This window comes from Eschrichtius robustus, chromosome 8 (genome assembly GCF_028021215.1).
Source record: "Eschrichtius robustus isolate mEscRob2 chromosome 8, mEscRob2.pri, whole genome shotgun sequence".
In the NCBI taxonomy this organism is placed as follows: Eukaryota; Metazoa; Chordata; class Mammalia; order Artiodactyla; family Eschrichtiidae; genus Eschrichtius; species Eschrichtius robustus.
In genome coordinates this window covers 118658326-118668519 of record NC_090831.1, presented here as the reverse complement: position 1 = coordinate 118668519, position 10194 = coordinate 118658326, and the positions used below count along the sequence as shown (strand labels likewise).

At 61.9% G+C, this 10194-nt stretch overlaps 1 protein-coding gene across 1 annotated transcript; it reads right to left on the bottom strand.

The window, feature by feature from the left end:
• Positions 1-50: 50 nt before the first annotated feature.
• On the bottom strand, positions 51-9212 carry ZYX (zyxin). The gene is made up of 10 exons (XM_068549599.1): positions 9122-9212; positions 8778-8991; positions 8095-8294; positions 7854-7946; positions 7216-7740; positions 2856-2982; positions 2535-2704; positions 2226-2404; positions 1209-1329; positions 51-624 (listed from the first exon to the last, which is right to left on the bottom strand). The coding sequence occupies exons 2-10, from the start codon at positions 8977-8979 to the stop codon at positions 520-522; spliced, it is 1722 nt and encodes a 573-aa protein (XP_068405700.1). The 5' UTR covers positions 8980-8991; positions 9122-9212; the 3' UTR covers positions 51-519.
• Positions 9213-10194: the final 982 nt, after the last annotated feature.

Here is a 10194-nt window from a genome sequence, read left to right as displayed (position 1 = left end):
TCCATCTCACCCTCGAGGGCTGTAGGCACAAAAGAGTCAACTACTAAGAATTCTGGAAAACGTCTTTTATTTGTAGCTGTAGCCACAACCTGGCAGCACAGGGGTGGGTGGGAACGTCCAGGCTGGTGGGCCCAGCCCAGCCTCCCAGCAGGTCAGGGCGTTTCCTGGCCCTCGGCAAGCAGAATAAGAGGCTGCTTGAGGGCCAGCTGAGGGCATCGGTGCAGCAGTGAAAGCAGCAGCGCTCAGTCTGGTGCCCCCTCAGGTGGGGTACCTAGACGATGGTGGGTGGTCCCTGCAGGATCGGGGAGGACTGGACCCCAGGGCTGGGACTCTGCAGCCCTAGGCCACATTGGGGCCCTGAATCAGGGCACAAGGGATACTGGGGTGGGGTCTGGTACGGAGGGAGGGGCTCGACGTCAAAAACTAACTGTGGGGAGGGTGAAGGGGGGAAGTGGTCTCATTGTGGGTGGTCTGCTAATGGGGAATGGATTTGCAGTCAAGAAGGGGGCCAGTCCTCACTCAGGTCTGGGCTCTGGCGGTGTGGCATTTCCGGCAGAGCACGTGGCCATCCAAGGGGAAGCAGCCGTTGTCGTCCGCCTCAATGGACAGTGGCTTCCCACAGTCCTGGGAGAAGGAAAAAGAGCGCACTGGCGGGGAGGCCCCCTAAGCACCCCACCTCCCCTCTTTAAATGAGGAAGGCCGGATGCTTCGTGGCTCAGCCATGCCCTCGTTGTCTGTGTCCCCCAAGTCACAGCCACCTCCACTCCTATCCCCGCCTCCATCACCACACTTTCACTGTTGTCCCCTAGGACTCTCCCCAGGAGGACGGGGCAGTGGGTAGAGCCGCTTCCGAGGCGCCCACCCCAATAAAGGATGTGCGGCCTCTCCCACTTGTCCCACCTCTGTTCTGACTCTGCTTTAACCTCACTGAGACCCCCGGCCCTACCAAAACAAAACAACACGCTTCCCTCCCATCGGTCGGTCCCCTTTCTTGGTTTATCGGAAACTCGGTGACCTCACAGAGAACCCACACCCCGCTGTCCTGGAGCGACGGGGAAGCATCTCTGCTGGGCGGGCGTGGATGCCGCCACTGTCCACCCTCAGAATTGCAGCACTGATTTCCTCCAGGGCCCGGCGCCGTCCATCGCTCAGTTGGTGAGCAGCGTCCCACCACCTCCCGTCCCCAGGGGGCCGGAGTGATGGCCGACCTCACACTTGTAGCACTTCATATGGAAGTTCTTGTCCAGAGCGACCACACGCACGGTCTCCTCTCGGCCAGGCTCGGGCATGATGGGCTCTGTGCAGACGGAGCACCTGGGGGCATACTGCCTGCGGGGCAGAGAGCCGGGCGCGAGTCAGAATGGGGGCGAGGGGCACCGGCGCTGCCCCCAAGAGCGCAGGGACATGAGATGGCAGACTTCTTTGCCCGCCTTGCCTCACATCTCTAGGTGGAAGAGGCTCAACAGAAAGGCCTAAGACTGGCCACCGTAACTGGCCCTCATCAGGGGAACTGCCCACCTCTCCCGTCACCCTCCCGAAGCACCATCAGCTCCAGGAACCTCTGACACCAGGTCCTTACCCCCTGCCACACCCACCCCGCAGCTCCTGCAGAAAGCACTCCCAGAGGACCCCACAGCTGGAACCCTGCCCCTCGCCTACCCCGCACCACGTGGCTGCCTCTGGCCAACTGCTGAGGGGCACAGAGGGGTGTGACGTTCTGGCCACCCAAGGTGGAACCCTGAAACGTACGCCTCCCGCACACTCAGAGGTGGGAATCCGAGTCTGCAGCGTCCCTGCTCCCGCCCTTTAGCTACATCACGGGATCCTGCCACTGGCCTGAGCGGGTAGCCACCTTGTAAACACCGTTTCTAAGGGGAAACCCGAGTTCCAAACAGCTGATCTCCAAAGGAACTTTCAGAATCCAGCCTGTGTGAGATGAAGTCACTCCAGCACACAGTGCTGAATGCAAGACCACACCCAAAATAAAGAGAGCCACGGGCCGGGGGAGGGGGACGAGCCAGCAGCAAGACTTGCTATCCAGGCCAAAGGCCGCTGGTCAGCTAAGTCCAGAGGAACTGGTCTCTGCTGTCTACAGACAGGATGTGGGGACAGAAAGCAAGTCCAGGGATCTGGAGCTGTCTTGGGGTCAGGGGGCAGCCTGGCTCCCAGACAAACGGGAGCTGGCGCCCAGAGAAGAGCCCGGCGGGGGGGTGGAGGGTCCTCACTTGTGGTAGTCGGGGACGCAGTGGGGCCGGTTGGCCTGGTCCACGATGAAGGAGGTGCCCTCAAGGGGGCAGGCGCAGACCACACAGGTGAAGCACTGCGGGTGGTAGGCCTTGCCTGTGGCCCTCAGCATGCGGTCAGTGATGGGCTGCCCACAGGTGTTGCACTTCTCCAGGGTGTCCTGAGGAGGCAGCAGCAGGAGGCTGGCAGGGAGCTGGCACCCACGGACCAGCTGCCAGGGCAGGTCTGCCCCACCCTCACCCCCACCCCCGGGCTGAGCCCCGGGTGTCCCCAGCCCAACCCCGACTCACAGTATAGCAGCCCTCACAGTACGGCGCCCCCTCCAGGCTGTAGAACTGCTGTCCCTGCAGCTGCTGCTCACACTGATGGCAGGTGAAGCAGGTGATGTGGAACAGCTGCCCCAGAGCGCGCACCGCGGGCTGAGCGCGTGCCAGGGGCTGGTGACACCGGCCACAGGACTCTGGGAAAGCCACAGAAGACGGAAGTGAATAGGAAGGAGGGCGGGAAGCTTGCAAGGGTTGAGCTGGCTGGCTTGGGCGGGGAGTGGAACCACAGACACCGGAAAGCACAGTAACGGAGGAGACGGCCCCACGGGCGGGCGGTGGGCTCACCGCTGACGCTGACGGCCACGTTCTGCCTCTGAGGGTGCTCCAGGTCCTGCATCAGCTGCTGGGTCAGCTGCTCCAGCTCCTCCACCTCCTTCAGAGTCAAGGGTCCTGGAGCCCCAGAGGAGCGCACCTGAAACCCCAACACTTCCTTCGTACTCTCTGAAGGGTCACGCCCTCCAAGAACCCACCCCAGCTGGCTTACCCACCTTCTTCCAAAAAGGACTAACTCCCCTCCCGTTTCCCAGATACTCAAGTTGGCTGGACCCAGAAAGCTCCTCATCCTCCCTCCCCAGACCCCAGCACCACACAAGTAAGGGGAAGAGGACGGCCCTTCCACCCGCTTTGCCCAAAGCCCCTGGGCAGTCACAGGCAGGCCAGGAGGACTGAGCGGACGGAGGCCACGCACACAGCAGCTCAGGTCACCGAAGCACTGAACACACCAGGCCACACACCAACTCCACACAGCATGCTGGGACATGGCCCCCGTGAAGGGACCGGCACGCGACGGCGTGTGCACCCACACGCGCACACACACCTACCCGTCCCGCCGGCTGCCGAGCAGCCCCTGTCAGCGTGAGGATACAACACAGGCGGGAGTCAGGTTAAACCCCAGGGCTGTCTGCAGGAGCCCAGCCCCCAGCTCCCACGAAGAGGTCCCGGGGTCCCTCCTTAGAGGGGGTTCCTGGACCACCTGACCCCAGTAGGCCTCAGAGAAGGGCCACTCTCTAGGCCAGCCCAGCCCTCCTGTTAGGGGATCCTGAGACAGCTGGAGACTGGGGGTGGGGGTGAGGTTAGGGGGGCAGTGCCAGGAACCCTGAGATCTCCCGGGAGGAGGCGCTGCAGGGGCTGTCTGGCCTGTAGCAGCGTTTCCATGACACAGTCCCAAGGGAATGCTGGCTGGGTCTCCATTACTAAGTCCACCCGGGGACCGTGGCCCCCGATACTGAATGCTCTACCTGCCCATGCCTTCACTCCCCTAACACCCAGAACTCAAAGCCTCCCAGGTCCCTCCTCCCGTGGCCACCTTCCCCTCAGCCCTGGCTCCACCAGCCTCACACCTGTCTGCATCCAGAGTTGCATCCACCCAGGGAAGCACAGATCCACTGATGCTCTAGCTCTCAGCCATTTTCCCCACAGACTCCTGCTACCTCCTGCCCGTAACTGACTGTGTTAAGTCCCCTGTAAGCCCCCTCTTCTATGTAAGCTTCACCTTTTCCTCTCCCAGTCATCCCTTCCTGGCATCTCGGGGACAGACAAAGAGGACACAGCCAGCCCTTTCTCTCTGGTGCCACTTAAATGCCTCTTCCATTCTGTGGAAGTATGAACTATTCAGACATCAGCCCTCCTTGGGTACCCACGCTCCGCCACGACACACTCAATCCAGCCACTGTTTTCCCTCTCTGCCTGCGAGCACCGATGTCCCAGCTTCAACATGCATGGCACTCGGACCTCTGCAACTCCAACAGCTCCAAACGTCCCTCCAGCTCAGGCACCTTCCACCATGGGACACCTTGGACCTGAGATTTATTATTGGTCTCTGCCTCCAAGACCCTGGGCTTGACCTCCCAGCCATCACCTCCTCCCCCTCTTCCCATCGGCACCTACTGAATGAACCTGCTCAGAAAGGCTTTGGTTCCTCGGACTCCCAACCCTCTCCATGAGCCTTCTGCATCCAGCCATTCTGGCTTGCCTCCCCTGAAGCCCAGCCCCTTGACCATCAACTTCTACAAGGCTCTCATGGCCACTCTTGCCACCTTCAGCCACCATCGCTTATCTGATCCAATCTCAACCCTGGGTCACGCCACCACCCGCTTCCTGTTTCTGCCTCCCAACTGCAGAAAGTAGGTGGAGAGATTCCTGAATGCTGCAGAGGGAGTTCACCAAACACGGCAGCGCCCTCCGGCCCTCCAGCCTCAGCTCGGCTTCTGGTATTTGGCTCCTGTGGATTCCCAGTCGCCTTCCCCACAGCAGCTGTTCCAAACCTTTCCATCTCCTCCAGCCCCCAACCATGTCGCCCCCTCGCTCTCACAGATGACCTCACCTCCTACGTGACCGAGGAGCTGGGAGCTGGCCAGCTCTCGCTCCCTCTCCGCACAAGACTGTGGCCACACCGTCCAGGGTCTCTGGGCTGGGAAAGCCCTGGGGGCGGGGCGGTCACTAGCGGCGCTCTGCTCCCCGCTCTCAGGCAGAAGAACCCCTCTTCCACGGGCTTCTTCCCCCTGGTTCACACACATACCTGAGCCCTCCTCCCCTAATGTCAGCCCTACACACACACACACACACACACACACACACACACACACACCTGAGCCCTCCTCCCCTAATGTCAGCCCTACACACACACACACACACACACACACACACACGCCTTCCCTCAGTCCTTCCTCTCCCTGCCAACCTCTGAGAACAGGCCACTCTGGCAACTGCATTTTCTCACCATCCACTCACTGCTCAACTCCGTCCCCACCACAGGACACAGCTTCCGAATCATCCAATCCCTGGCCTTATTTTAGTTCTCATCCTCCTCAGACCCCCAATGAAGAGCTCCTCGGCCATCATTCTCTTCTCTGAGATGCCACCCTGACCTGTGACTCTCCTCCTCCTTCTGCCATTCTTCCCCCTGGTCCAAGGCTCTTTCCAGGGACCCGGCCCCTCCTGTGTTAAGTGTCCCCCGGGCTTCAGTATCACCACATACAACCACTGCACATATGCGCACCTCAAGCCCAGGCCCTCTCCTGCCACCCGTCCCCCATTTCTAACTGAATGACGGTTCCAGCTGAAAGAAGGTCCTCCTGGAACCTGTTGCTCAACATGCTGACAACTGGACCCGCCTCTTCCGGTTCACACCATTTCCCCTTCTAGACTTCTCTATTTTGTCAGCAACACTGTCATTCCCCAACACACCAGGGCTTTTTTTTTTTTTTTTAACTCCTCCCTCTCCTCTTGCAACTGTGTCAGTTACTGAGCCTGGAGGCTCTTCCTCTGTAAAAGCTCTCCTCTCTGGACCTTATTTTTCACTTCCACTAATGTTACCGTCACCCAGGATGTCGCTGACCTCCTGTGTCTAGTCCACACCTCTGCTGGAAAAACTTTCCCAAAAGCTTCCAAAAGCATGGCTGTCACCAGACCTCCCCACCCAGACACACACCACCTCAAAAATCATTACTGCCTCCCCAGGACCCACAGGCTCCCTGGGTGCGCTATTTCATTTCCTTCCCACTAAGCGCCCACCCACCTCTCTAAGCATGGCTCTATAATTTCCCCACAGGGACCTTCCACTTTCTATCCTCCAGACACCCCTGGTGTATCTGTGCCCTTGAGTTTTGCTCATGCTGTTCCCACCCGAATGCCCGTCCCTCTCCTCTCTGGATTCTTAAGTCCCACCATCCTTCAAGGCACACTAGCACCATGATGCCTTTTCCTAACTTCCCAGCCTCAACATTGGCTCCCTGTTTGGAGTTCCTGTAACACAGGATTCTGCAAAACTCATTGGCACTTGGCATCTCTTCCTACCCTGTGCCTGTGCACACACAGACATCCATACTGTCAGTTAACTCCGTGGCTGGCTGGACTAGATAGATGACTGGCAGGGTCCCTTCAACCCAGAAGATCAGTCTCCTGAACTGGAAGGCAGGAATGGTCAGGCAGGAATGATAACTGTTCTGCTTTGGGCTTTCATGTGCTAGAAACAGACCCACAGCACTTTCCACACATTAGCTCACTTCATCTTCCCAACCACTGTAAGGATGGATAGTGAACTGAGGCTCAAAGTTCACCTAACTTGCCTGGGGTCTTGTGAGCCGCAATTCTATTCCAGGTCCACTGACGCCCTCGGGCTCAACCTCTTTGAGATCTCTTCCCTCCCGAGTACAGAGCACAGTGCCTGGCACTGAGCAGAAGCTGGCTGGCTCAGCCAGTGTTTACCAATGGCTCTTATCACCAGATGGGCCCTCGGGCAGTGAAAGCGCTCAGAGGAGCAGAGATTAACTCAAGACTCCAAGAAGGGGGAAAATCCGAAGTTGGACTGGTGATGATCTCATCCCTCCTCTTTAACTTTCTGGGGCAGGGCGCAAGGGAAGGTCAACCAAATCCTCCTCCTAACTCAGAGCCTGTATGCTCCCCCCTGCCCCACCCCGACTCCCAGTCGGGCCCCACCCAGCCCCAGACCCTGCCAGGCTCTCCTCCAGAAGCACTTTCTCTTGCCATTGTCCCACCATTCCAACCCCAGAGGCTGAAAACTCCTATCCCACCACCCCACACCCAGCCCACTTTCCAGGACCACCTTCCTCCTCATTCTCGGGCTCCTGACTTAGCCTTACCCCCAGCCCCCTGGTGTCAGCCTGGTCTTCCCACCCTCCCTCACCTGGTTTTGGTTTTGAGGCGGTGGCGGCACTGGGTGCTGCTTCTCCTGCACTTGGGGCTTTTCCTTCTGCTGAGCATAGGTGAAGCTGGGGGGCTGAGGGGAGCCTGTGCCAGTGGAAGAGGGAGCTTCAGGGGGCCCCAACTTCTGAGTGGGCTGTGACCCGGGTCCACCTGGAGCTCCAGGGCTGAACTTGGAAGCCACAGGAGTAAACTTGGGAGTCACTGGAGAAAACTTAGGGGCTGGAGATGGGGCAGGGGGACCTCGGGGCTGGGTGTTAGCCAAAGGCACAGGCTGGGGCTGGGGCTGGACGTGGAGCTGGACCTGAGGCTGGGCCTGGGCCTGGGCCTGGGGCTGAGACTGCACTTGGAAATGTGTCTGGCTCTGAGGCTGAGCCTGGGACACAGGCTGGGAGCTAGCAGGGGACTTCCAGGGAGGCAGGGGTGCTGTGCCCCCAGTTGCTGGCTTAGAACTGGACTTGGAAATGAATGGAGTGGTGACCGGTGGGAGTACATATCCAGATGACACCTGCAAGGGAAGGCAGAGGGGAGAGAAGTGCCTTAGAGAGGCTACTGCCCTCCATAACTCCATCCCCACGCCCTTCCTCCCTGCCCTGCCTTTCCTACTCTCCTGCCCCTTACCCGGGCTTTGAAGGGATCATTCTTGGTCATGTCATCCAGCAACGAAGACAGAGAGTCGATCTCCAGATCAATACTGCTCACCTTCTCCCTGGGCTAGAGGGTCAGGGGTCAGAGCACCCATCCCAGTTCTCCACTGCCACCCCACCCCCATGAGGGCAGAGATGCGGGAGGTCAGCGGAGAGGACCCTCCTCTCCTTTCCTTGGGGTGTCCACCGTAGCTGCCTTTCCCAGGCCTCCATACCTGTGGTGGGAGCTGTATGGGGGCCTCAGGCCCTCCCTCCTCCACTAGCGGAGGCGGTGGGGAAGGGAAGATCTCCTCCTCCAAAGGCGCAGGGGGAAACGGTTCCTCGATCGGGGGAGGGGGAGGGGGGAAGGCACCTCCCAGAGCGCCCTCGGCGTCGTCGGCCTCCCCCAGCACGGGAGGAGGCGGTAAGGGAAAGTCTGGTATTGGAAGGAGAGAGAGGGCAGTCAGCAGGGACCCCTCTACGCTTCCTTCAAGTTCCCTTCCTTGAAGCAGCAGCTCTAACCCCTAACCCAAGAACTCTCTCGAGGGTCCTGGAGCGTACGGGAAGTCAACGGGGTGGGGGGCTGGGCGCAGGACGCCCTGGGAGCACTGGGTCAGGAAAGGCCGGGACTCAGCCGCGGAGTGGTACATCTCCCATTACACTTCGGAAAAGGGACCCAGAGGGGAAGATTCGTGCCCCACATTCCCGCCTCCCACCCCCAGGCGGGGGACCTGGAACGGTCCCAGGAGCCCTGGCCCCCAGCCATGAGCGCCACGATGAGGTAAGAACATCTGCTCTGGACTCGGTGGCTGCGCCCAGCCCCCTCCGCTGCGACCTCTCCAGACATCCCCAAATTCCCGAAACCACTCCCCCCAGGCCGGCGCCCGCCGAGGTCCAGCCCCGAAGCTCGGCCACATACCTTCCGGGGGCGGCGGGGGAATCTCGCCCACGCGGCCCATCTGTGCGCGTTGGGCCCCAGCGGCCGAGGGAGGCTCGCTGTCCCCGGGTCGGAAAGGATTCACTTTGGGCTTTGGGGCCACCACCGGGCCGAACTTCTTCTGCGGGGCGTAAAACACTGGAGCCGAGACGGAGATCGCGCGAGGCGGGCGGGGGGCCGCCATGGCCAGGCCGTGCTGCGGGGGGTGGGTGGCCGGGTTACGCAGCGCCGAGCCGGGCAGAGGACGCCCTCGCCGGCCCGGCTCCCCTCTGCGCCACCGCCCCCCGACCCCGTGGGCGGCCGCGGAGCGGCTCCCCGCGCCTCACCGCGGGCCGGAGCGTGCGCGCCGCGTCTCGGGTGGCCGCCTCGCAGCCGGGTCCTCAGACTCTGCGTCCCGGTCCCGAGCCGCCTCCAGCCCGGCGGGGAGGGACGCGGGAAGAGGGAGGGAGAGGGCGGGGAGAGAGCGGCGCCGAGACCATACAAGGAGCGGCCCGGGGAGGGGGCGGGGAGAGGTGGGGAGGGTGGACGGGGCAGGAAACTCCCCCAGGAAGGGGCCCTGATCCTGCCCCGGGGCCGGAGGCTTCAGCAAGGTCCTCCCGCCCCCGCCCCCGCCCCCGCCCCCGCCGCCCCGGCAGGGCACGGACCGTCCCTCCCCAAACACAGGCCTCTGATGTCATTTCCTGACTTGACCCCCTCCACACTCCCGCGGGTGCCCGAGATCTGACTCACCGTCCCCACTCCGGGCTACGCCGGCGGAGGTCGGGCGGGGGCCCCAGAGGTGCCCAAGCAGCCCGGTGGCGCCTCCGCCCCGGCCCAGCCCCCTCCTCTCCGGGCCTGCAGTTACCTGCCTCCGCCACCTCCAGCGGCTCCTCCGCCTTCCCAGCCAGCCGCCAGCCCCGCGCCCCAAATCCCCTCCGGGTTAGCCCAGACAGGCGGGACTGGGATGGAACTGGGCTCCTAGGTGGACGGGGATGGTGAGTGGGGGGCGTCCTCCCCGCCTACGCTCCCCCAGGCCCTCTGTGACCTGGGGCAGGGGTGGGCGGCGTGAGCACGAACCTCAAGGATCCTTTGGGGGATCCTAACTTCAAATCCTGGGCAGCTACTTAAGGCTTCGAGGAATTCGCATCACCCGCGACCCGCCTGCGGATCGGTTAAACATTGCAGGAGGGAGAGTCGCGGCGGGTGGGGCCGGGCAATGGAGGTGGGAGGGCGGGGCGGAGGCGAGAGCGGCCAGCGCACTTGGGGCCGGGGAGAACGGACGTGGGCGCGGGCTGCACGTCTGCGCCGGTCCTTTTTCGCCCACCGTGACCCACCCCTCGAGGAGGCGGTGCGCGGCCGGGCGGCCCTCGGGGGATTCGGAGACTGCGCTCGGTGGAGCCCCCCATTGGTCCGACCGGAT

What these genes read in the sequence shown, in the direction of transcription:
- ZYX (XM_068549599.1), bottom strand. Translation starts at nt 8,979, where the DNA reads ATGGCGGCCCCCCGCCCGCCTCGCGCGATCTCCGTCTCGGCTCCAGTG. An exon ending in CCATACAGCTCCCACCACAG is followed by an intron (nt 7,947 to 8,094) that starts GTATGGAGGCCT and finishes CTGACCCTCTAG; the next exon opens with CCCAGGGAGAAGGTGAGCAG. An exon ending in CGCCTCAAAACCAAAACCAG is followed by an intron (nt 2,983 to 7,215) that starts GTGAGGGAGGGT and finishes TTGGGGTTTCAG; the next exon opens with GTGCGCTCCTCTGGGGCTCC.